Source organism: Mastacembelus armatus, chromosome 3 (genome assembly GCF_900324485.2).
Source record: "Mastacembelus armatus chromosome 3, fMasArm1.2, whole genome shotgun sequence".
NCBI classification, from domain to species: Eukaryota; Metazoa; Chordata; class Actinopteri; order Synbranchiformes; family Mastacembelidae; genus Mastacembelus; species Mastacembelus armatus.
In genome coordinates, this window is record NC_046635.1 from 6,044,617 (window position 1) to 6,071,392 (window position 26,776).

The window sequence follows — 26,776 nt, forward strand, 5'->3', positions numbered from 1 at the left end:
CTGGGTGAAGCTGAGCCTTTGAGAGGATTTAATTTCAGCAGTGTTGATCAGTAACATTTACATCTTGCCATTCATTCTTTAGAATGTTTTTTTTTCTTATGAGCATCTTATGGAATGTATACACACACACACACACACACACACACACTATATATATACACACACACAATTCCATATACAATTCAAACAGCTTTTCACGATAAAAACTAAGCCATGAAGTTCAAGGAATTCTCTGTAGACCTCTGTGATAAAATTGTGGTGAGATATAGATCAGCACAAACATACAAATCAATTTCTAAAGCTTTGAGTATTCCCAGGAGCAAAGTCACCCAATAATTGTGAAATGGAAGAAGTTTAGAACCACCAGAACACTGCATCGGGACTGAGTAACCTGGAAAGGTGGGACTTGTGTAAGAGAGGTCACCAAAAACCAGACTGTCTCATTTACAGAGCTTTAGAAGTCCTCTACAAAGATGGAAGGACTTGTTGGAAGAATGACCATCTCAATAGCACCCCATCAATCAGGCCTTTATGGCGGAGTGGCTGGACAGAAACCACTCACTATGACAGCCCACTTACAGTTTGCCAAACAGCATTTAAAAGAGTGATGAGGAAAATATTCTTTGGCCTGACCTTGAGTGGTCCAGCCAAAGTCCAGACTTAGACTCCATGGAACATCTGTAGAGATACCTGAAGATGGCAGTTCACAGATGTTTCCAGTCCAATATGTCAGCGCTTGAGAGGATCTGGCCAGAAATGATGCTGCTGTCAAAGGGGCTTTAACAAAGTACTGAACTGATAACACATAAATTATTGCATAGTATTTTGTAACTAAGAGATTTCAGTTTCTGATTTTAAATAAATTAGCAAAATTCCTAAAAATGGAATGTTTTAAAATCTTTATTATGGGTTATAGAGTGTAGATAGTTAAAATAGCAATTGATCAATTTCAGTAAAGTGTAAAAAAAGTGAAGTCGTCTAAATTCTTTCTGAAACAACTGTGCCTCCTACCATTCTCTTGAAATTGCACATGCCCTATGGTTTCTGATAGCGGTTAATCAATAGATTAGACTGGCAGGTTCCTGTTGCACATTATCTCAAACCTCCTAATGTGCACTGGCTAATCTCCTATACGTTACCTCTTTCTCTGTGCTTTGCTCCTTTTTTACACTTTAAAACAATGTTGGAGATTCACTATTTGTGAAATTAGTGGAAGAAAAAGGCTGATTATGCCTAAATATTCTGTATTTTGTTTCAAATAGCATGTTGTCTAAATAAGACATTGCTTTTCAGTATTATACTGTATTTCCAATAATATAATATTTGAAACTTGTAAGGCTATTTTCATAAGTTATAAAATAACAAGTTATAAATATAATATTATTAAGTTATAAATTATTATAATAAGTTATAAATAACAAGTCATAAAATAACTTGTGAAGGATATATATTTTAAAAATGATACCTGCCTTATTATTTACCTACAGAGGAGCAATACTTCAAAAAGATGTCCTACATTTTGTAATTCCATCTCTATGTGGATCACACTAATGTTTCAGAATTTCCAAAAACAGAGTAAAGTAGAGAGAGTGAGCTGGAGACAGAGCTGGGAGAGAAGCACCGGGTGGGGTGGCAGGAAAAGGCAGCGGGTATCAGGCTAATTAAAGCAAGCATTTGTCAGAGATTAAGCCTTAAACAGAAAAGGTCATCTGAGCACCAGAGCGCACTATTTCGCTGCTGTGCTCTTAGGGCAGTCTAAACCTTTCCACGTTAAATGGTAAAGATGCTATTTGCCAAAGATGGGGGAGGGGATCCAGATCCTGGCCAGTGACAAGACTGACACTCGGGTCATTGGTCCTTCACTGTCCATTACACATGCTGGTCAAATCTGGCAATCGGTGTCATTTAGGGATGAAAAATAAGTGCTGGGACAAGATCAATAGATGCAGCCGTCTGTACCAGCTGTGATTAATTGACTGTCACCAATTAATGACTGGTCTGTTGCAAAGCAATGCAATCTCATAGGGACAGAGGTATGTATATAAATAAATATATATATATATATATATATATATATTGTTTTGGTTATTTTGGAGCAAGCATTCCAATAACAAATTCATATATCACTTCAATTACAATGTAACTGAAGATTTTGCATGGCACACTGGTAAGCATCTCTGACAGCATCTTGTACTGTATATCAGGTACTCTTTGAAGTCATTTGCGATATTGAGATGAATATGAGCTGGAATGAAAGCTTGAAATGCAAAACATCCACAGAAACAGTAACTAAAAATATTTCCATGTTTGTCTACTTTTAAATAAATTCTCTTTATATAGTGATAACAAAACATCAGATAATATTGCAGTATGTAAATTGATACAATCAACTGTCTAACCTAAACACATTAATCATGCGCTCTAAACATTCTCATAAAACCAATGGTGTTAATGAAAATGAGTGAGAACAAATGATTGGCTGCGATCCATTTAATATTGCAATAAAAAACAACCAAGTAGTGATGGTGTTTTTAAATCAGGATCAGTGTACAAGCCTATTCCTCAGTCAGTCAATTCTAATCTTATTAGCTCCTGAGACGATGTCCTGGGCTGAGACATGATGACGAAAAGGACATGTTGGTTAAATATGAGTAATGGCTCTGGACTAAATTGTGGTGAAGATGTAATTTGAAATATATGTAGTGGAAGTTATTTTAATATTAGATCACTCAGTACACTGTTTCTTATCAATTAAATTATATATGTGAGACAAAGGCTACAAAATATTGCCATGCAAGCTTCAGTACAGTCAGTTTAAACAAATGAATCTGGTGGTGGGAATTTAAGTGTCATTTTGCAGTAATTCCTATGTTTTAAGTTTCAATAAAAATAGGACCACAATCTATCATTTAAAAATATATGATAAACCAAAGCTATTACGTTAATGACTTACTTTCCAAGTTATTGTTGGGCACTCCCTGATGTAGAGCAGAAGGTGAGATTTTCTCAGTAAGTCCCTGTCTGGATTACGTTTTGCCACAATTTCATTGTAATACAAAACAGTTTCTTTCGAACAACAGATAATTTTAACCCACATAGAAAGCATCTGTATGCTACTGTGCATTTGCATGTGTAATATTTATTTTTACCATATTAAACTTTTGGGAACTTTTTTACAGACTTTCTTTTCCTACAAATACAAATTTACAATGGTACAAATTTAACATTTATTTAAAGATAATGCAAATCACACTCCCAGAGTCACACCTCCGGATGACAGCTGTAGGCTATAACTTCTCATACAGCCACCAGGAAATATGAAGCACTGACTTTTGGTGTGGAAATGTGTCATCTAGTCATATTTGTACTGGAATTACAGTGATGTACAAATGTCAGAGCGCCATTCTTATTGAAGTTCTATGGATATAGGCTACAGTTGTAAAAAAGTTGATAATGATGCACAACACTTTAAACATTGCCTAACTGGGCTATATTGTGTGTTTGTGGCTACTTCAATAAATATCTCATTTCCAATAGGTTAAATCAAGTCACTCCATGTGATAGGTCTACCTGTTTGGTGTGTAACTGTGTTATATTTTGCTAAATCATTAGCCAGCTTTATGTGGTAAGAATTTATTATTTGTGACTGTTTGTAACGACGTTTTTCTGCTTCCATAAGATATACAATGCATCTGCCATAGAGGGGTAACCTTACATTAAATGGCGCACAATTATTGGTAATGTTTTGTTTTATCTGTTTCCTTATTTCCCTCAGTGCCATTTCCTAACTCGGAATTTTAAAAAAAATCGCAAAAACTCAAAAAGCTGAGCCTATGTTTTGAACGGTTGGCGCTATGGCCTTTTTGGCCTTTTTGTCTCTCCGTAGTTCCGCTCGGCGCGCAGAGCAGCGGGTCATGGTGGGAAATTTGTACTTCCTCAGGACTAGTGTTGTGTGTGTGTCTGTTCCTCAAAAACATGGCTCTCAACTACCAGTCTTCGACCCTTTCCATGACTTTGCCGATTTCCTGCCAGATATGTCTCGGAAAGGCGAGTGCAGTTGCTTTTCTGTTTACACGGGAGAAACTGTTTCCTAGTAACCGACACGTTGTTGTGTTAACGTTACCTGTTCACATTAGGCGACCGATCCAGACATTAGCGTCGCTTTGTAGCTCAAATTGTGCTTTGCTGTGGTTAGTGCTAAGGCAGTAAACAGTCTGGTGGTTATTCTGTGTTTGCAGGTCAGGCAGCCAGTCATTTGTGCCAACCACCACGTGTTCTGCTCGACCTGCATGGAGACGTGGTTGAAGAAAGCCGGCCAGTGTCCCACCTGCAGAGTCAGCATCACAGCTGAGAGCCCGTGCAGAAAGATCATCGGTGAGTGGCTCCCTACAAACTAGTGTTGTTTGTGTGTGTTTCTGCCAAACATGGCTCTCAACTATCAGTCTTCGACTCTATCACTGTTCGAAGATCAGACACTAAGTGGTGGAGGAGAAGTAATGTTGTTGTGTTTGGCTTCATCTGCCTGCGCAGTCACAGTCGACTCACTGATTAACGTTAAATAAAACGTCGTTAAAGCTAGAGAGTAGAGAGGGTTAGGTGGTTGTAATATTTGTTTTAACAATAGCTCTGAATCATTAAGTTGAAAAATTCTCATTTTTAAGTTTTAATCTAATCTAATCTAATCTAAAAATGTACATACACCGGTCGACCAAAACATTAGGACCACCAGCCTAACACTGCAGCCGTAGGTTGGCACTCTTGTCACTGCAGCTCACTGCGCATCTTCTGTGAATGTTTGCTTTCATAGTTCTACTGTTTTGGAAGAGAGACACATTTGTACAGCATTCAATAACAAGCAGTAAAAACTGTGATCATGAGGACAAGTTAGAGATCATATTTCTACGCTAATTCAACATCCTCCCCACTGTAGTTGTGATATCACCACTACAATCACTGAATGTTTCTCTTCATAGAGACCAATGTACATTATTTCAAACAAAGACTCAAGCAAAATGGGATTTTTTGAAAAGTATAAATGAAATCTGAAAGTTTAATTGACAGTAGGTTAACCTCGTCATCAGTGAGCCTTGGACACCCACGACCCTGTCGTCTGTTCACTGTTTGTACTTCCTTAGACAATTTTTGGTTGGTACTAACCACTGCAGACTGGGAACACCCAGCAAGATCTTTAGTTTGGGAGATGCTCTGACCCAGTCGACTAGCCACCACACTTTGGCCCTGGTCAGAGCCAATCAGATCCTTACACTTGCCTGTTTTTCTTGCATCCAACACATCAACTTTGTTAATGTTATGGCTAATCAGTGTATGTTGGTCAGGGTTAAATCTGATCAAACCTCTAGTTTCTTTAGTCCTCCTGTTGTCTTCGGGACAATTTGACCCGAAGACAACAAGAGGGTTAAGTGGCAACTTCTCTTTTTCCTGTATTTGGTGTGGCCTGGGGCCTGAAAAACAGTAATATGCATTTATTGGGTTAAAAGTTAAATGTAGTTGGACAGTGGACTGTATCATTGTAGTATTGTAGTGTAGTAAACATGAGAGTAGCTTTTACTTTAAGTAAAATTGCATTATTCAGTCCACCAGTTTCTCATTTACTCAATAAATTGTTTTGTCTTTGAATGTCATAAAATAGTGAAAAATGCCTATAAGGTTCACCAGCTCAAGGTAATGCCTTCAGTTGTCTTGTTTTTTCTGACCAGTAGTCTGAAACCCCAAACTGTTGAGTAGGTAGGTAAAATAAAGATATTCTTTGTCAAAGTAATAGCAATTCCAGTTCACTTGAAGATGGTTTACTTCATGACAGTCTTTTATTAATAGTCGTATATGAAGCATTAAAGGTGATGATGACGTACACATCCCTCATGTGCTCTAGTGTGTTTACTGTCCTGCTCCTGCTAAGCTGTATGAGCATACAGCTGTACACAAATGTTTTTTTTGTTAATTTACCAAAATGTATATTTAAAATCTATCTTTACGTGTTTTGAATATGGATTGGGTTATAGAGTAATTATTATGCAAGGGTTTGACTTAATTCAAGAGACTTCTTTACCTTGTCTTATTTGGGGTTATATTTAGCTTGGGAAAGGGACCACATCTGTTACAGGACCTCCAGTTTGCTTTGATACTTAATTTTAGCTGCATCATTTGAAGACAAAATCATTTAAAGTTTTAGTTTGTGAGCTCGCATAAGTATATTCCAAACTTTATCTTTGGACAAAATATCAAATGCAAAAACTATAGTTTCAGAATAACCACAAGAAAACCCTTTCTAATGAAAATAATATAAAGCAAAATAGTACATTAGCTTTTTTCCTATTTTTGTTGACATGATCAAAATGGATCTCTTTGCAAATAACCAAAGACTGAAACACACTGAAATCCAGGCATGGAGTTCAGCTCTGGCTAATTGGTTTTAGACAGTCTGTCATCCACGAGAATGAATCGTGCAGTGAAAAATAGTGGTCTGTCCCAGGAGCAAATTACTAGTAGAATTTTTATTATGCTACTATACTTTTTTCTTTTGTGCACCCCAGACATTAATGCACTGAAGTGCAAAAGTTTGTCAAGTGGGATTAAAATAATGAGATAAAAAATCAATCAAGAGCCAGGGTTTAATCCCAGTTTGTGAATAGAACTTGAAACATGTGGGCTGAAACGACTAAATTGATATCAGTTCACTCATCCAACTGTGGATAAGACTGCTGACAAGCAAATATCCTAAATGTTACTAAAGGGAAAGCTACAAGGGCCAAGCTTTAAGATTTATGTTTGGCACATAAAATCTAACACAATTTTCTGCAAGTGAGCTTGAGAGTCAACCTTTGCCTTTATTTTAAAGGGCAGCACCTCAACATTTCAAAGTATGCAGATATATTTCATGTTTTGGGTAGCAGCTCTATAGTAACATAACTAGTGCATGCATCATTTAACCAACATCCAAGCCAAATGACTTTACTTAGAGCATTACTTTGGTATGTGTTCACGTGTTTAATGCTGTACTTGCATATTTCTGTTGCAGGGGGTACCAATGACAGTGATCTCAGTGATAGTCCTTCTATGAGGAAATGTCTTAGACAAACCAGAGGAGAACTGCTTTTACGAGAGTATGAGGTATCGGCTCATCATGCAATGCTTTATTATATATTTTTAGATTTATCAAATCTTTTCACAGCAGTAATAAGCAGGTTGAAGCTCTTGAACAGACTCTTGAAAAGGTTTTGTTTTCTTAGAATATATGGTGTAGTTGTTAACTTGTTACGTTTCAACAGAATGAACAGACCACGATGACACGGTTTTGTGGTTTATTGTTAAACACTATTTTCAATTTCACATCACTTCAACAGGAAGAAATTGAAGGGCTTCTCAGAGAAAATGAAGAGCTGAAAACAAAGAATCAAAGGTTGGAGGCTCAGCTGAAGACTGCTTTGGATCCCTCCGAGATTCATATGGTGCAGACTGGTGACAAAAAGGTTGACCCCTGTGTCCTGGAAGAATGGAGAAACAAGCTGCGAGCTGCCACGGATGTTTGTGATAAAGTAAAGCAGGACATGGTTAAGCTGAAGGAGGTATCTAACCTATAATAATCCACACATTACATTGATATAAACTAGGGCTGGGCAATATGGAAAAAAAATCTTATCACAACAATATTTTTCATATCAGTCTATCAATATATATCACTATTTTAGTGATTTGGTTTATATGTTCTTTTACTCCTAAAGATATAAGGTTAATTCTGATTTAAATATTATTTTCTTCTAAAAAATTGAACATGGCAAACATTATACAACTGTAATTCAAATAAATAAAATAGTTATATATAATAAACTAAAATCTTCAGTCTGAAGAGTCAAACGTCTAAAGTGTTACAGGAGAATACTAAATTTGGTCAACTCCAAATAAAACAAAATTCTTCTTATATTGTGAAGCTACAACTAAAATGTTAAAGCTTTTACAGGATTATACAGAAACTAAAGTCTTTGGTCACTTTCAAATAAATAAATTAGGTCTGCTGTGCAGCAAGTGTCACTGCTGTTTTAAGGGACCACCAACACTTGCTTAATTCTGGGACTGTAAAGACTTGCATTTTATGTGTTCCTGAGGATGGCACTGCTTTAGGTGGTTAAAAAAAAGTTAGTGGTATTAGTTGTTTTAATGGAACATTCTTGTCAAATATAAGTCTATGTTTTGCAGTATATGCTACTCTGCTTCTTGTCGGACTTTAAATACCTGAAATATCTCCTCACTACTAAAGTCCTCAGACCCTTGCTCTCAACAGTGCACTCATCATTTGAGCCCTGAGCTGTGTCTGTTTGGGTGCTTTCATCATTAACACCAACGCTCGAGTTGTCAACATTTTCTGTTCTGTTCATCTTCTCTTTAATCAGGCTCCCACTCCTGAAGTACTGGCTTACACAGCGACAGCCGCCCAAACATTGGCATGTGAGCTGCTGCTGGCTGCTCCTCCATGCTTTGTGCTGTGTATGTCAACCTAACTGATGTGCTCTAACTTTGTTCCAGCGCAGCACTATTTTCATTATCATTGGCTGTTTGTGCTTTCTGTCAAAACATGGACAGAATGAGCTGTTACGAGCAAAGTTATCGTCATGATGCAACGTAAAATTCGATTTTTGGCACAGCCCTAGTATGAGTTATATAGGTCCTCAAAGCAGAGACTTTTTTGCATGTTCACAATCAGTGGATCAGGCACATGGGAAGCACAGTGTAGTGTGTGCTTGTGTCTGTAGCATAAATACTATTCTTCACTGAGTTTTTTTTGCTACACTCATGGAAGTCTTTGTAACATACCTGCAAATGTATTGCTTCACCATCCTCAGGCAAATAAGGCACTTCGCTCACAAAATCTTGACCTTGTTCAAGAGAAAATGAGATTGAAAGCCGAGGTGGCGAGCAGATCTCCTCAGAAGTAAGTATCTTTCTTGTGTTAATTACGCACACTGACTCATCTGGCTGAAGTTGAAGGCAGTGACCTGTTGCTAAAGTTAGTAATTCTTGTATGATTTAGTTCTCCTGTCCTCCATCAAACCAGCAGCAGTTACAGTCCACTTTATAAGGTGATATTACAAAAGACAAAGTTGAGACCATTTTCATTTATATGTTGGTTTTACTTTCTTTTCAAATGCTTGCTTGGTCCAACACATTACAATTAAAACAAAAAGTGTCACTCCATTAAATGTGACCCACTGAAATGATCTTTCTCCAGGTTTGGTCGTTATACAGTAGCAGCACTAGAAGCTAAAATCCAACAATATGAGCGTGATGTGGACCACTTGAAGAGGGCTCTGGAGCGCAGTGACCAGTACATCGAGCACCTGGAGTCTCGGATCAGTAAGTCGGACAAGAGATCTCTTGAAGTGCAGGAAGCAGGTGGGAGTAGCAAAGACGGATCAGAAGCTCTCACACAGCAACAGAAAATCAACATGATGATCAGAAGCTTGAGTGACAGTGAGAGGCAGCTGATCTGCAGCAACCCAGAGGCAGAGAGCCAGACATTTTCTAGAAATCACAGTTTGTTCATGCCATCTGCAGATCATAAAGAGTTTAATAAGACTCTGACTGGAGATCATAAAAATAAGGATTTGGAAAGCACCTCCTCTGACTTTTTGCCTACAACTCCATCCTCTGCCTTCCAGTCCCTGACACTGAGAAGCCCTGGTATCCGTGAAAAGAAAGTTGCATTTAAACCTGCATCTTATCTGAGGAGGCTTGATTTTGAGGAATTTCCCAGTCCTGGCAAGAGTAGCAGCACCACTGAGAACCAATTCAGCAGTGCTGACAAATTCCCTAAAGGCTTGCCTTCAAATACTGACATGGAACCCTCAAAGTCTGTCTTCTGGGGCGGTTGGCAGAGGTTTGAGTCTAATGCCCAGTTATGCCCAGGTCCAAGTAAAGAAAGCTCAGTTAAAGGATCCACATCCTCCAGTCTTGTTGGTGAGGACCCTGATAGATTCCAGATGTCCAGTGAGGCCTCCATGGATGCAGCATACCTGGACAAAATCTCAGAGTTGGACTCCATGATGCTAGATGGAGAGAGTTCCAGTAGCCGGGGATCACAGCTCTCCCTGGCTTCTTCTCCTCACACAGACTTGGACAGCACTCTTGTCCCAGAGCCACAAACCTGCCCTGATGTCTCTTCAAGCAAACCTGTGATACAGTGTGACCAGAAGACCTGCCTTTCACGTGACAACATAGATAGCACTTTGAATGACAATGAGGCTCCAAAAGGTTCTACAGAGGAAAGATTTGCTGTGCAGGTGTCAGGTAGGGAGAGTGGCGCCCATGTGCCTGGCTATGCAGGTTGTGGTGGGCCCTCTCAACCTGAAGAACTGTCTTTTGATTTGCTGTTTGATTCACTGGAAGAGAATAAGGCTGATCCTTCTGGTTCTCCAAGTCCAGCAAGCCAAGACCATGATCATGTAAACACTTCCTCCTCCTCCTCCAGCTGCACTGGTAAACCTGTGAACACAAGAGAGAGACATGTACTAAACATCAGCCAGCCAACAAAGAGAAAGTCTCACAGTCCATTTACCACAAGCAGTCCCACAAAACTTTCCAAGCTCATGTGAAGGTTTTAAAAACTCAATCTGTGCGTTCTCATTGTACCACGCACTGTTTGTTGGTCAGGCTTCACGACGACACATGGCTAGAAACTCCATATCATTTTGTAATATATATGCAAATGTGATATTTGAGTGTTGCTAATTGTCACTAATTTTTTTGTGATATTGTACAAATGAGGGCAAAATATGGCTAGTTTGTCAAATAGTTTTTGTGTAGTCCACTAGATCTCAGGGGCAGTGAAATGGCTTTTAGGGGCAGTCTTTAAATCTGTGATATTACTGAACACTTCTGTGCGGTTCTTTGTTAAACTGTAGTGCTTCACTTTTGGTGATATACCTTAAGACAACTAGTATGTGTTCTCAGGCTACTCTATAAACGTGGTCCTCATTGTAAGCTTTTCATGATGACAGTACTGAAGGCAGATCAACATGACTATCATGAAAAACATGATATTTTGAATGAAATGCTGCAATGTAGGAGTGTGTCAGGAAATAAAATAGTAATGTAATGGCAATCTGTGAAGCTTTTCTGCATTTTGTTTTCATATGATTTAGGTCATCTAATAACCCTGTGTTGAGGCTTTACATGGGCTACCATAGGCTATACTGACCTAATACTTTGTGCTGATTGTTCCACATTTAGGTTTTTATTCGAATTTTGAATTCATATTTATCAGACAATGTAATGTTCCCCATATTCCCCTCTTTTATGCTACTTTTCTTGATGATTTGCATTACATTAAACAGTAACAATGACTAATTTGCAGCCAGTAAAAGTCGAAGAAGCCTATCCCTGCCGATAAAAGCATGGTGTAGCCTATAACCAGACGCATTAGAGACCTCACACAGAAACAGAAAGCGCCTTATTTATTATGCAAATTTAACGATATCATGTATATTTCACATACCTCTAATCGCTGCATGAAATTTTAATTGGCTAACCGTTGTGGTTTGAATAAATGAAGTGTTAATTCATTGGGATTAATTAATTTAGGTAAGGACTGTGTACAAGGTTACGCTGGTGTATTAAATCAATTTGTTTAGTACTCATCTGGCGATGATGGGCTTTAATGATAAAACGGCGGCCTCATTACTTCAAGGGTTAAGACGAGAGAGAGTGGGCCAAGAACAGAGCCTGCTGGCAAACTGTAACCTACTCATTTTAATAGTTGACATAGGTGTGAACAACTTCAAGTCAATAAAATAAATATAGAAGTGAAGCATTTCCATACTGATGCGTCTCTATAATAGCCCACTGTTTCCCTGTGTCCCTGTTTTACATCAACAACAAATAGAGGCTACTATAGTTTGTACATATCTTTCATAAAGATTCCACAGGAAAACAGTCAGTACGCTGAGGTATGGCTACGTGGAGATTCTGTAGCGATGTAGCGTAAATACTATGCTTGACTGATTTTTGTTGACATTATTGTGAAATCTATTCCATATGTATTTATTTGCTGCAAATGTAGAAATGTATCGCTGCTAAATTAAATAGCTTAAGCAGCTTACGGCCTTTAAGTTAAAAAAAAAGGGCCTAAAGGCACTGGGACCGGCTCGGTTCCGTGGCTGGATGGAGAGAAGTAAACCCTTGAAAACGCAGCCGTCTAGTCTCCAGATGTTACTGCCTGCCCTGTGAGCAGTTTTTATCTGTCAGCCTGTTCTGGCAGTTTATGTCTCGCGAGAGCAGCCGAGCACGGGCTTGACGAGATCTGAGGCGCTCAGGTGTAAGAGCCTCTCTCATCCCCAGCAGTGGGAAACAGTAGACAGATAAGTGCGTCTGAGAGACTGCAGGCATCTCTGTGATCTCCGGGCTCAAGGCTGCACTCGGCGCACTACACAGCGAACTGCACTGCATCATTACTGGATAGGCAAAGGATCAGTGTGTGTCTATGACTATTTTCCAGCTCTTGTAGCCGTTTGCCCCCCTTCTTTCCTGTGCACTTTAATTGGAGAAGCTCGCCAAGATGATGTCCATGAACAGCAAACAGCCGCACTTCGCCATGCATCCCTCTTTACCCGAACACAAGTACACCACCCTGCATTCTAGCTCGGAAGCTATAAGAAGAGCCTGTCTACAAACTCCACAGGTAAATTATCCCCAAAAAACTCAGACTTTGTCCTTTTTCGTGCCTAGGCTGCATGTAGAGCTGAGCGCTGTCTGTGCGTAATAACAAGGGGTGCTCCAAGGCACATTCAGCCAAGGCGCGCACTTAATGTTTTTTTCATGTATTCCTCGGCAATCACTCGAAGACTCTGATCTTGTTGAAAGCATGCGCACGCAAAGCCTGGCTTTACTGTTTTTGTATTAATTTTTATGACTTGCCGTTTCTGAAGGAATACTCCGGCTGTTATGTGTCGCCAAAAGTCCCGACTGACAGATACATTTATGTGTGTTTTTTCTTTTTTCTGTCGTCTCCCTGTCTTTTCCACTTTTCCTTCTCATTTCGCACCCCTTCTTTTTCCCCTCTTCTCCTTTTTAATTTTCACCCTTGCAGCTACAGAGTAACATATTTGCGAGCCTGGATGAGACCTTGCTGGCCCGGGCCGAGGCTTTGGCGGCAGTGGACATCGCCGTGTCCCAGGGCAAGACGCACCCGTTCAAGCCCGACGCCACCTACCACACGATGAGCACAGTGCCATGCTCGTCGACATCCACTGTTCCACTGGCCCATCATCATCACCACCACCACCATCACCACCACCAGAACCTGGAGCCCCCGGACATAATGGACCACATCAGCTCGCCGTCCCTCCTTATGTCCAGCGCACACGACGGGGCAGGTGGTGGAGGCGGCGGAGGCGGCGGAGGTGGCGGCGGAGGACTCATCTCCACCTCCTCTGCCCATCCGCACTCACACATGCACGGCTTGGGTCACCTCTCCCACCAAGCAATGAGCATGAACTCGCCTCTCACCCACCACGGGCTCTTACCGGGCCACCACGGGGGGAGTCAAGGCGGACCAGGGCTCACTAACACCGGACTCCCCTCCATCAATGACTCGGACACAGACCCAAGGGAGCTGGAGGCTTTCGCGGAGCGCTTCAAGCAGCGGAGGATCAAGCTGGGGGTGACCCAGGCGGACGTGGGCAGCGCTCTGGCTAATCTCAAAATCCCCGGCGTGGGATCACTGAGCCAAAGTACAATTTGTCGATTCGAGTCGTTAACTCTCTCCCACAACAACATGATTGCGCTCAAACCTATCCTCCAGGCCTGGCTGGAGGAGGCCGAGGGGGCCCAGAGGGAGAAAATGAGCAAACCTGACATTTTCAACGGAGGGGAAAAGAAACGCAAGAGGACCTCGATAGCAGCCCCAGAAAAGAGGTCTTTGGAAGCTTACTTCGCCGTACAGCCTCGACCGTCGTCTGAGAAAATAGCAGCTATAGCAGAAAAGTTGGACCTGAAAAAAAACGTGGTGCGAGTGTGGTTTTGTAACCAAAGACAGAAGCAGAAGAGGTTGAAATTTTCCGCTGCTCACTGATGGGCAAAGAAAAGAAAAAAAGTTGTGTGACTGAATTTGGGGACCAAGGGACACTAAGACCATTTTCAGTCTTTTGTCGCCAGCGATTTTCCACGTTGGTGCACAATGGGCTTTAGATACCCATTTTATGAGGCTTCATATATCTTGTTAATTTTCACGTTATCGGTGAATGTGAAGTATGCAAATAACAGATTACACAAATTTCGCTCAGTTGTTTCGAGGGAAAAGTTTAGCGACGTCTACATTGCCTTTTAAAACATGTGGAAAGGGGTAATTTGCTTGATATTATAGCGAGTTATTTTCTCCTAATAGGCCTATTATTTGAAGTATAGCCATTTACAAATTACCTCATTGATTGTTGAAGTGTGTTTTTGGTTTGATTTTTGTCGTTGTTGGTATAGAATAATTCATGATTCCGTTTATTTATTCATCTGTTAATTTATTCTTATTTGGAGGCTGCTATAAAGTCAAATTTAGTTGCAAACTTTTATGAGAAACGAAAAAAAATTTAGGCCTGCATGAAATCCTAATTCACGGGCAGTAATTTAGCCTCTTTAGGCTGTCACATCTATAGATATATTTATTTTGAATTTGCACAAAAGACCCTTTAGGTTTATAGATCGGTTATTTCAAAACGGTTTTGTATATACAGACTTCACTTTATCACGTATCAGAGGTGAGCTCCTGTGAAATTAATTCTAGGCTCTGTCAACACCATTGGCTTCACAAGGAAAAAGTTTCAAACATTAATAGAGCACGAAGCCTTGTCTGCTACATCAAGGAGAGATCACTGAAAAAAAACCGAAAATTTCTGTGTATGAGTTTGCAGTGCAAACACTCTATGCATTGGGAAAAGATCACTGCGTACAGTAGAGCTGTCTACTGATAGACCTTATTTTGTGGATGGTGTAAGTCACTGTTAAATGCCTGTTTTCACATGAAGATCACGTTGTTTGTCGTGTTAATTGTTACGGAAACGTTGTGTAAGTAATATTTTACTTTTGTGCACAAGTATGTTTACAAAACTGCGGCGACATGTGCATCATGGAAAATGTCCCACTGTCTCCTTCCCTCTCTCACAACTTCTCCACTCTCCTCTGTTGTCCTCTTACTTTCATTGGTACTATTCACCCTGTAAGCCAAATTCACCGGGGAGGTGTGTTCCAGCAATCTTCTAATAAACTGAAGAAAGAAAACTTTGCTCTTCTGTTTGTGCTTGGGCAACTGAACCCAGTTATCAAGGGTTTGATGCGAATATCGGCGGAATGGTTTAACGCAATGTAGTGCCCGATATGAAATGAGGCGTTATTTAACTTTAGATGAGGTAGGCTATTCTTACTCGAATTTACCGTTTTGTCTTGCGTGTTTCCACATAGACATTCACTGATACTTTATTTGGGAGCTTGACGCAAGTCAAAGTTATTGTCAAATGAAGAGTAGTGTAAGCGTTTGTCCGTTTGTCACAATTCAAAATAGAAATGCTTTGCTGCCTTTTTTTAAAAATTAACACAGAATAATAATAATAATAACAATAATAATAATTTAAGGAACGTTAAAAATGAAAGTGGCACAACAGTACAAACTGAATAAAAGATAATTATTCAGTTGTGGTTGAGATGACTACATATTAAAGACTTCATAAAACAGGATAGGCTGATCTGTATGTTTGAAATTCTCGACTAAGATAAAGGTACCGCCTTTTGCTCTGAACAATCAAGATTTAATGAAGTTTCACAGCAGTCAGAATAACTCAGCAGCAACATTAAAGAGACTCCTGTCGACACCAGAGACAAGGAAAGAGAGAGAGGGGGAGAGACAGAGAGAGAGAGAGAGAGAGAGAGAGAGAGAGGGAGAGAGGGGGGGGGGGAATTAAAAAAGGGAAGTGTTGATTTGTTTTTTTTTTAAATGATAACATGTGACCTTTACCCTCATCCAAAAAACCTCACCTGTTCACTCCTTACTACCAGATCCACACACACACACACACACACACACACACACATATATATATATATAGTTTTTTGGTGGGCTTTCCGTTGCCGTTTATAAAATAAATTTTAAATGCAGGTAATGCAATATTAATCGGGATTTGCTGATATAAAATGCAATATTTTCAGGCAGCTATCGGGGGTTTGAGGGGAAGCAGGCGGATGAAGGAAGACGCTGTTAAAGAGCAGAGAAAGCTGCTTCTTAATGCTTTTCTTTGGCTTTTGGCTACATGGACAGAAGAGTGAGCGATTCCATAACGTGAGTAAAATCCCTTTTGATAGATTTTACTTACTTTATTAATCAGTAACTTTACGTTATCAACATAGGCATAGCAACCTATATCGCTTTGCTTTCTAATGTGAGACGTAGATGAGAACAATGCCTTTCCACCCTCTACTTTTTATAGTCTGTAAGAAAATAGTACCAAACGTTTTTTATTGTGAGCTAAAGATTATTAGAACCAGCTCAAACTCCAAAGTAACTCATGAAAACGCAGACTAGAATTTACTTTACCGCAGCATAGACTGGTGTGGAGAAATTGTCTCGAAGATAAACTTTTCTGTTTAATTGCCATAATCAAAAACTGTTTTTTTAATTTAGATTAGAAATAAACTTACAAATATACTCCGTCTTTTCCATGTTTTCGATGCTAGGCAGCTTCTATTCAAAAGAGTGAGTGTGTGTTCCTTAATGTATATGCATGTATATGCGCACTTTGGCTATGTCTGTCTGTTTGTCTATGTATCTATTTGTCTATGTATGTATGTATGTATGTATGTATGTATGTATGTATGTATGTATGTATCCATCCATCCCTCTTTCCATCTATCCATCTATCCATCTATCCATCTATCCATCTATCTATCTATCCATCTATCCATCTATCCATCTATCCATCTATCCATCTATCTATCCATCTATCCATCTATCCATCTATCCATCTATCTATCTATCTATCTATCTATCTATCTATCTATCTATCTATCCATCTATCCATCTATCTATATGTCAGGACTTCAAAGTTTCCCTGTCTATCACAACCTACCAAGAGAAACACGGCACCGCTGGCACTGAACACTGTCCACGCGCGGCACCGCACGCGCCACATGGCAATAATTTCAGCACCACGAACAGCTCCGTTGGCGGATTGAAGAGTAATGCATTATTGAAAGCCTATATCAAACAGCTCTGGGGTGCTGTCTCTCTGCACAGGGGCTCCGGATGAAGTCGGACTGTCTGCCTGCACAATAGCCTCTAATATGTTAATGGCCGTAAGGGATGCCTGAGGTACCGTCCCCAGCTGCCTCGCCTACCATATGTCAGCCCGTTACGACATAGTCCTCTATTAATCAGGGGGGTATTTCATCAGTAACTTCACCGATATCATAACCCTTAGAGCTCTATCAATAGTGAGCCACAGCATCGCCTGATCGTAGGTATCCTTATAGCGAAGGCCTGAAAGGGCCTTCACTCTATATTCATTCATTTCTTTCTTTCTTTTTATTTATTTATTTGTTTGTCTAGATGATCCCCTCCCCAACTCCTCGAGTCCCATCCCATAATGCTTTGGGTGTCCCACCTGAACCTTAAAGCAATGCAAGCGACCTTAAATTACAAATTATGATCACATAACATTTGCTATAGCAATTCCTTTTAATTCAAATTATATTATTATTATTATTATTATCATTGTTGTTATTATTATGTAACAATGTTTGAGATCCTATCTTGACTGTATTAATCACCTTCTTTCCTTTTTCCTTCTTCGTATCCTTGCATAGGCCGCGATGGATTAATCATGGAGCCTACCAAAGAGTCTCATAACTTAATTCCTTCAGGCTACTAGTCGGGGGAGTAATTAGTCTATACCGTGGATGTAAATAAAAGGAAATTGGATTCCTGACAGACGAGATGAGAGAGTCTCTGACACCACGTCGCCAAATAATGATTTCATAGCACGTTATGGTAACGCAGGCGCTTAGATTTACGAGCGCACGACTTTTAACCATAGCTCTGAGCGGAAGGGAGTGGGCCTACCCTAATCGCAGCTGTTAGGCGCCCAGGTTAAGATGGATTAGATCATTATAATTAGGCTACAGCACTACATGATAAAGTCAAAAGAAACGAAGAACATACATATACTGATCTGATTTTTTAAAATTGGCTTATGTACTTGTTTTTGACATTGTTCTACTTCTGCAGTATCTTAAAAAATGAGAGCTCCTATCGAGGGCTCCGTTGATCTAACAATGCACACGAAGGTTGGCCTGTGGACGGAAATGTCATGTGGATGGGTAGATCCCCCAGATCTGCACTCATTTCCCACTTATATTTGCTCAGTAATCCGCTGTGGCAGCCCTCCATCGCCCGGGACCCGGTTTGAGAGGCGATGCTGTTGACACAGGGGTATATTTCAATCACAGAGGGTTCAGAGTCAGACGAACAACTTATTTGTCTAATAAATCCGTCATTTAGTAAGAAAAATATTTGATCTTGAGGGGCTGACCTCTTGTCATGTAGCTACTGACAGATAAAAATGGCTGTGTATGGTTGGATATGCAGGTAGCCTGCATAGCAAAAAGCACATTTAGATTCATATTTCTATAGAGCACACACATAATAAACAGAGCAAAGTCTGCCAGCACATATCTTATTGTGGCATTTGTTAAAAAAAACTATAGCACACACAGAAGTTTTTCTAGTCTAGAGGAGAAAATGGAGAATGAAACAATTCATGCACCCAAACAAATACTGTTAACATATTTCCTTTAGGTTTAACAAAACATGCAGTATTTCCTTTTGAGGTAGTCAAGGCTAAATGTGGTTTCACATGTGTATTTTCCTTTGACACACACATACAGACTGATGGTGGAAGTTGAAATCCAACTGCGAAGTGTCTTGGACAGCAGCACAAACAAAATAAAAGCAGGTTTAATTAGAGTACACCATCATCCATGTTAATTGAACAGCTGAAGGTTGTAGAATGCCAAATTGACATTTTGGGTACTTTATAGAATTTCATTAAAATAGTTCAGCCCTGCACAGTCAATCACATATTAGAGTGCCACTTCAAATTGTGAAATCAAAACCCTTCATAAAGCTTTTTATTTGCACTACTAAGACTGTCCAAGTTCACCATCTGTTACAGATTTCTAATTTCTCTAACTTTTTTGTAAGCAATCCAGAATGTAGCACCAATGAATTCTCACTGTTCCCTGTGTCCTAGAGAGTCCACTCTAAATTTAAACTTTATGAACACAAATGAACGCACACTTGAGGCGTTCAAACAACCCCAGTGTCACTGCTGCTTTATTTTGATCACCACACATGATTTAAAAACTTCCTGCTTCTCATCATCCACTGCCAATGTGCCAACAAGAGCTGCAACCAAAAGGCCAGCTGTTCAGAGAGACTGGAGCAAGGAAATTGCACAAATGACTCTTAATGTGACTGCAGAGCCCTAAAATCACTCACAGGATGTTTGTGGTCACCAGTTTTGTGTCTGATATGATGCATTAATCCTTTGGCACCTGCTGCACTTAGTTTGTAACATCTGGATATGAAAACTCAAGCATCTTTTTGTACTGTAAGACATCTACAGTCTGCAATCATGGAATTCTTCTAAAGTGTACTTAATTTAATCCCTATGTGTCCTTGCAGTTGGTGTGCACTATGGAGGGGAATCTGAAGGCATCTTCAAACAAAGCTGGCTATGTTCTAGCCCTCTAGTTTCCTGTACCCCGCTCCGTTTGACATCCAAGCTGATAAAGTGTAGCACTAAAACATCACAACAGTCGTCACGGGATGTTTCACCTCATCAAAAATCACGCCTTGCCACCTAAATGTCACTTTATGCAAAATCTGCCTTGCTACCTACGTAAATGTCATTTATTTCCCAAGTCTTGCCTCTTTAGAGCCGCCATGGCCCCGGGCGGAGTGCTCTTTGAACCCATCTATTGAACCCATTTCGCTGTCGCCCTTACCCGTAAGTGCGGCAGACAGAAGGCGCGCGCAGCTAAGGAGAGAGGCACGCGACCGGAAACAAGATAAAAGATAGACACCATATAAGGAGATTCAGCGCTCGTGTAAATTCAAGTTTTCGGTCAATATTTAGGCAACTACACAACAGTACCTTCCCTGTATTTGAACGTGTTAAAACTGATTCACTATTGGTTTACATATGTCTATGTTCTCAAATCACTTCAGTGATGTGTAGCCAATATATAAAATCAACTTAAATGCTAGACAGTAGAGCGACATTGTCTCACGCCACAGGTGAACACGAGAACAGAGAAGAAGCAAAGTTGTAAGAATCTGCGTATATTAACTTCAGATGTTTCCTTTGTAAAAAAACACGTGATGATTTTAAATTTTTTTCATGCTCCAGCTGAAAAAAAAAAAAACAACCAAAAAACATGTTGGCCTCCTGGCCTCGTGCTTTTGATGCCACCAATTCATACTAATGCATAAATCGTTTGCAACATCAGTGAGCCTCGAGCCTCGAATAAGCCTCATAATGAGCGAGGACAGGCGAATCCCTCTTTAGATGAAGCACAGGTACTTCAGTGTGTGTTCTGTTGTGCTGGAATATTTATTTTAGAGCATCATTCTGAAAAAAAAAAAAAAAAAAAAAAAACGTCAGAAATGAAACAGGCCTCTGGACAGACAGGCGACAGCAGGCGACGGTCTTACAGGACGGCGCTGTTGTTTTCCCTGTCGCTGACCTTGGTGCTGAACTCCTTCAATGTCCCATTTTCCTGCTACAACCGTGAATGTTTTGTCTGATCAAGATGGTCGTTGACTTTGAGGTTTTTCTAAAACTTGCATATGAAGTGTTTAAACAGACGGCAGGAAGCGATTTGTGGGTATTTTAGATGTTTTCGCTATAAAAAGGTAATTTCTTCCTGCCCTCTTCCACTTGTTAGTTTATTCCCAGCGCTATAGTTTCAACCTTCTACCGATCATGTGGAGCGCACGTCTGCAGCAGATATACAGCAGCCTGTTCCTACTTCAGATGTCAGTTTTCATCTTTGAAGTTACATTATACTGATGTTTCCCATTGTGAAATGTTGACACCCAGGTCCCAACACTATTAACAGCTTTTTACTTTTACATTTTGAATGCTAAACGTTTAGTTTACTTCTTATGAATTAGACATTGGGACCATATTCTTTAATATTGCACATTTTTTTCTCGTCGGTTAATGAAACTTTTATAGCGCCTTACAGACTATATAACATCTAGTTTTTCGTTCAGGACACACATTTCATGTGGCTGTGAGAGGCCAGCTCCCTATCGGTAGATATTGAATATCTTCTCTGTACACATGGACTTCGATAATGAGGAGAGTGTCGGCCACCGTTTGCCCGTCGCCACACCATCAAATATTCATCACTGTTGATTAAACAGCCGGCAGCTCCCGATCGGCCGGGTGTCAAATTTGGATCTAGCCAGCCAACTCTATGCGCACCCAGCCCTGGATGAAATCAAATGGGACTGAAAAAAAAATAATCACGAAAACGACGCGGAGGGAAAATTTGCCGTATAGCCTATGCGTTTACGTATAAATGGAGGTGGAGAGCGGACGTGTATGTGTGCATGTGTACGTGCGTGCGTGCGTGCGTGTGTGTTATAACTTGCACTCTTAAAATCCTGCAGGGCGGACATTCGCGTTTTCATCGCGCGAACATCGGACGGAATGACAGAAAGAAAGCCCGCATGAGAGCGAGAGAGTGAGGGAAATAGGGAGAGAGGGGGGAATGGAGAGAGAGGTTACTGGGAGGCGCGGTAAATATTTCATGAGTTGTTGGAGTAGAGAGGAAAGACTGCCCAGGAAGGTTGGCTCAACTCATTTGCTGAACTGGGGCTGAGAAGCATGCAGGGGAACAAATGTTGATGCAGTCCTACACACGCGCGCGCGCGCGCACACACACACACACACACACACACACACACACACCTATACCTATCTTTGCGGGGACACTCATTGACTAACCTTAGTCATCACTACTAAGCGCATAGCCCCATCCATTATTCTGAGCAGAATTAAACCAATTCTAGCAGTCTCAACCCTCAAACAGCCCCGTGACCAGTCAAAAAATGTCCTCACTGCCAAAACTCAAACTGGTACTCACAAGTGATAATCACACAAGTGCGCACACACACACACACACACACACACACACACACACACACATATATATATATCTATATATATATAGATATATATATATATACATACACACCTTATTGTCTGAACCGTTATCCACTTTAATATCACGGACAATGCAAATAGTAGTATGATAGCAGCAGTGCTATCAAAGACTGTTGCTCTCATTTCCCACGCCAACCCATATGCAGACTCCACTGAGCTGTGCCTTTTGAATGTCCCATGGCTCATTTAACAAGATAACAGAAGTCTAATTGGATGATTGATAGCAATTTGAGTTTTTTGTGCTCCCATGTTAGGAAAACACACAGTTTTCTTACACTCTGCTGTTTTTGAAAATCCAAAGCTTGCATTGCAACCTAATGTGTCAATCATCAGGTTTTCATTGAACCTAAACTCTAATGAAAAACAAGCCTGATATCCTTCACTTATTTTAAGTCTAAAGTAAATTTTAAACTACTACGTAGGACTAAGTAGGACTATAACAAAGACTGATTTTCTTGATTTCTAGTTAATAAATGTAAGGTCAGAACATGGCAAGTTGCAAATGACATGGGTCAAAAAGATGCTAGCATTTTTAGCAGTTTGTTTGCAAAATGATTTACACAATTAATCAATTATCAAAATAGTTTTAGCTCTGAATCACTCTGGCTTGTCCTTAATTACACCACCCTTTACTTCATCTTCCACGTGACCAAAGCCTTCAATTTAATATATCACCCCAAAGTAACTGAAGGAATATGGTCAAAGTGATTTTAATAAAATGTCTACATGTTAGAGGTCTTGTTTTAGCTTACTAATATTCCTAAGACCTCTAGTCCCCACAAAGTTATACCTACAATAGCATTTCCTAATACCAGTTCTCTTGTACTGTAGCATAAAACCAAAGCATTTATGACAGTGACCTGTGGAGGATGTATATAAGAACCCGGAAAAATCAGACAGCATTCAACAGAAAGAGGAAACAAGTGTCTGAGAGAGGGACAGCGAGACAAAAAGAGAGCTCAGCTTACTGGTCATTGATTGTGTCTTGGTGAGCTTATTATCCTTGTGTTACTCAGACTGGAATATCATCTTCTAGATCCCCTTACTGGAAGATCCAACTCATGACACAGCTGCTAGATCAGCAACACAACCTGAGTGTCACCAATCGACCAGCCAACACACATTAAAGATGACAAATGCTGCAGCACTGGTTGGAGTTCAAGTCTCTATGAAAACACCCTCTGGGGTGGTGATGGAGCATGATGTGAGATCATCTAATGCAGAGTCTGATGGAATAAAAACAAGCAGGTAAAAGTTTGATGTTTACCTCAGGGTACTTCACTAAGATCCTGTGACTTCTCAGCCAATAGACATTTGCTGCTGGTGCCCTACATCACTGTTACATCACACAGTACATTGTTTATTAATCATGATCACACTCCAGAGACACCCACCAAGTGCCTGCAGGATCCCATGTAAGTTCCAGCCATTTCTGACAGATTTCATCAATACCACATGTTCTGACATTGATTGTTATGTCCTCAGTGTCCTGACTTCACACTTGCAGGTCACATGGTGTGAAATCAGCCCTCCACTTTATTACTCAGGGGACCTCATTGGCTCCTCAGAAGACTGACAGCTTTGACAGGTGGAGCTAGAGTCAACTTTGACACCGTACTGATTAGCCTGTCACTCTGAATGGAGGAAAGCCACAAACTATGTAAAATTCATTCACTGACTCCCTGTGAGCCAGCCAGTTTGTCGACTGAACGCATCACCTCATCGAGCTAGACAAATTTAGATGACAAATTACAGTATGCTTGAGCACCAGTCACATTGATACGCAATGTCTTTGCAAATGTCTGTGCAAATGTTTCAGAACATCGTTTTGATGTCACTTTCATAATTACATGCCAGTTTATTTAATTATTAGAATGTAACTAGTAAATTAACAATATGAATTATCAGTTTGTCCTCCAAACCTTCACCTTGGAAAATAGTAAGCACTGACTTGTAAATTTTAGTTAATGTAGTTATTTTGCCATTAACTGCCACTTTTGACAAGCAATATATACGAATGTCTCTTTTTCTTCTGTTCAAGTAAAAATGTAAAGGTTAAGACTGTTCATTTGTCAACAGACAATAGACAATTATTATACTTAGTTTTACTTTGGGACATTTACATGTACACATTTCATATATGTGGTTTGGTTGTACTTTACCCTTTCATTAACAGCCTGAGGTTCAGCACAGCCCAAGGGGTCATGGAGTCACAAAATGATTATCAAAAACAAAATATTTGCTTTTTCCTTGTGAACTACTGGATCATTTTAACATGTAATCAAACAAAAAAATCTCAGAGGGAAGAAACTCACATAGTAGTCAGAATATGCAGACATTAACTGTGACCATATTGCACTCACCTGCAGCATACATCCTAAATCATGGTCTGTAAGTCAATAAAAGCAACAACCTGCACATCAATAAAAAGCCTGTTGGTACAAATAGATCCTCATATTGAATTAACCTTTTGAAAAACAACTTTCTGCAATCTTAACTAGATGTGAAATCCTCAGCACAAGTCTGCAGAAGATCTGATTCAACCAAGGGGAAAATTAACAGAATCTAAGAATAGCATGAACTTCATCACATCCTTTTCCTCAAACCTCAGTAGACCAGACTACTGTTGATACCTCCTCTAATTACCATGATTGACTGTTGTGCAATATTATCTGTCTGACTGCCCCCCCCACCCTCACACTGACACCCTTATAGTCACTCTGTCCCACATAGTCAGGATCCAAATATCACCCGCTTATTGACCAATGTGACAAATGGCATGGCAGAGGGGTGGGGAGAGGGGTAGCAGTCTGGGGAGAGAGGAAGGTGAGGAGATAAAGTGTACCACTGAATAATTCAGAATGAAAACACAGAGGAAATCGATCATGAGCCGAAAATCTGATATTAACAGCAAATTACACTATAATGTTAGGTGGGAGGTAGCACATATGTGTGTGTGAGATAGAGTGAAAGAGAGCTACTAAAACAACTAATTTATCTGTCATGTGTCTCAAACTCACTCAGTAAACTCACTTGGCTTTTATTTTATGACTTTTAAAATAACCATCAGCACAGAAGTGTAATGTTCTTGGTGTTAGTCAGACACTAAGTAATTAGCGGTACATGGGATATAATTGGCTATCATGGGCCTTTATTGGTCAATTACCCACTCAAATCAAGTGACTCAGCCAAATGTAACAGTCTTATTATTACTCAATTAAAACAAATGCTCTCTGTGGTAGGGGGTTTGAGAGGAAGGGGGGCTGGGGGAGCTGGGTGGGGGGGGTTCCACATTCCCAATATATCATCAGGTAATTAATATTTTCATTAACTCGCTCTGTGTTGAGCTGTGACCTGCCTCTGATCATTTCATTTCCCCTCCATGGATTCGATACTGTAGTGGCTCCATAATTAGTTTGATTTATTTCTGGCTGCTGTAATGAAGGAGAACGCTTGTTCCTTTCCTCTTCCTTTTGCAGAGCACTGCTGCTCCACTCTTCTAATGTCCAATAAATACATTGGGTTGTACTCCATGGACGGAATAAGCTTCTGTGTATTGAGACAGCTCATGAACAGAGATATGGTTTATGAAAAATTCACACCAGGCTCTTTGAGGGATGGAGTGAGGGCTTGTGTGTAACAGGGTGAGGAAACATGGCTTATTAAAGATTGAGGTATACATATATGATTCTTTTCTGACTCAAGACTGAAATTCTTGATACCAATGCTGAAAAACCTCAGGGATTAAGAGAATTGCAGAGAAAGAAGATACTGAAGACAGATCGAAGGTATCAAAGGCCTCAGGAGGATCTGATCTGTGTGGATAGTTCATGATCACTGTCAACAATAATGTTTTTGAGTGTTTAAAAATATAAGATTTTAGTTGACGGTGACCAATTATGTCATGACTTTTGGATAAATACAATCTCAGGTCAGTATATGCAGCTTTAACAGGTATACCTGTAATGTATATAATGCAATCCACTGTATAGGCTGCATGACTTCAGTGGCTTTATACTCAGCAGGGTACCTCAGGAGTGCACATGAATGATTTCAGCATTAATAATGCTCCATTGATTATTGCTCTGCTGTTTAAAGGTGAATGGCAAAGCTTTCTGAGCAGCAGGGGAGGGAGAGGTCTGTGTGTCTCAGGGAAGGCCTGATTTACATTTTGGAAAGTGCACCATATTCCCAGGGGATTTTCATTTTCAGTCTATACTCACTCTGAACTTTCTTTGTTGTTGAACACTCACCAGTTTTTTACACACAGGCTGCATTAGGGCCGCTTAACAATATTTTATAACTTGTGTGTGGTTAAAAACCTATGTATGAACCTATAACCATGGTGTGTAAAATGCATGGTATGTGATGCTTTATTCCATAATAATTACCCTGTACAGGGTTGTCCCAGGTGACACTGGGTGAGAGATTCTCACACTCACGTTCAAACCTATAAGAAATCTAGAGTCACCAATCAACATAACCTGCTTGTC

At 40.1% G+C, this 26,776-nt stretch overlaps 2 protein-coding genes across 2 annotated transcripts; both read left to right on the forward strand.

The window, feature by feature from the left end:
- The first annotated feature begins 3,904 nt into the window (after positions 1-3,904).
- On the forward strand, positions 3,905-11,655 carry obi1 (ORC ubiquitin ligase 1). Its single transcript, XM_026320560.1, has 6 exons — positions 3,905-4,047; positions 4,239-4,374; positions 7,037-7,128; positions 7,362-7,583; positions 8,856-8,944; positions 9,242-11,655. The coding sequence occupies exons 1-6, from the start codon at positions 3,976-3,978 to the stop codon at positions 10,602-10,604; spliced, it is 1,974 nt and encodes a 657-aa protein (XP_026176345.1). The 5' UTR covers positions 3,905-3,975; the 3' UTR covers positions 10,605-11,655.
- A 910-nt stretch (positions 11,656-12,565) lies between these two features.
- Positions 12,566-14,080, forward strand: pou4f1 (POU class 4 homeobox 1). Its single transcript, XM_026320206.1, has 2 exons — positions 12,566-12,688; positions 13,097-14,080. The coding sequence occupies exons 1-2, from the start codon at positions 12,566-12,568 to the stop codon at positions 14,078-14,080; spliced, it is 1,107 nt and encodes a 368-aa protein (XP_026175991.1).
- Positions 14,081-26,776: the final 12,696 nt, after the last annotated feature.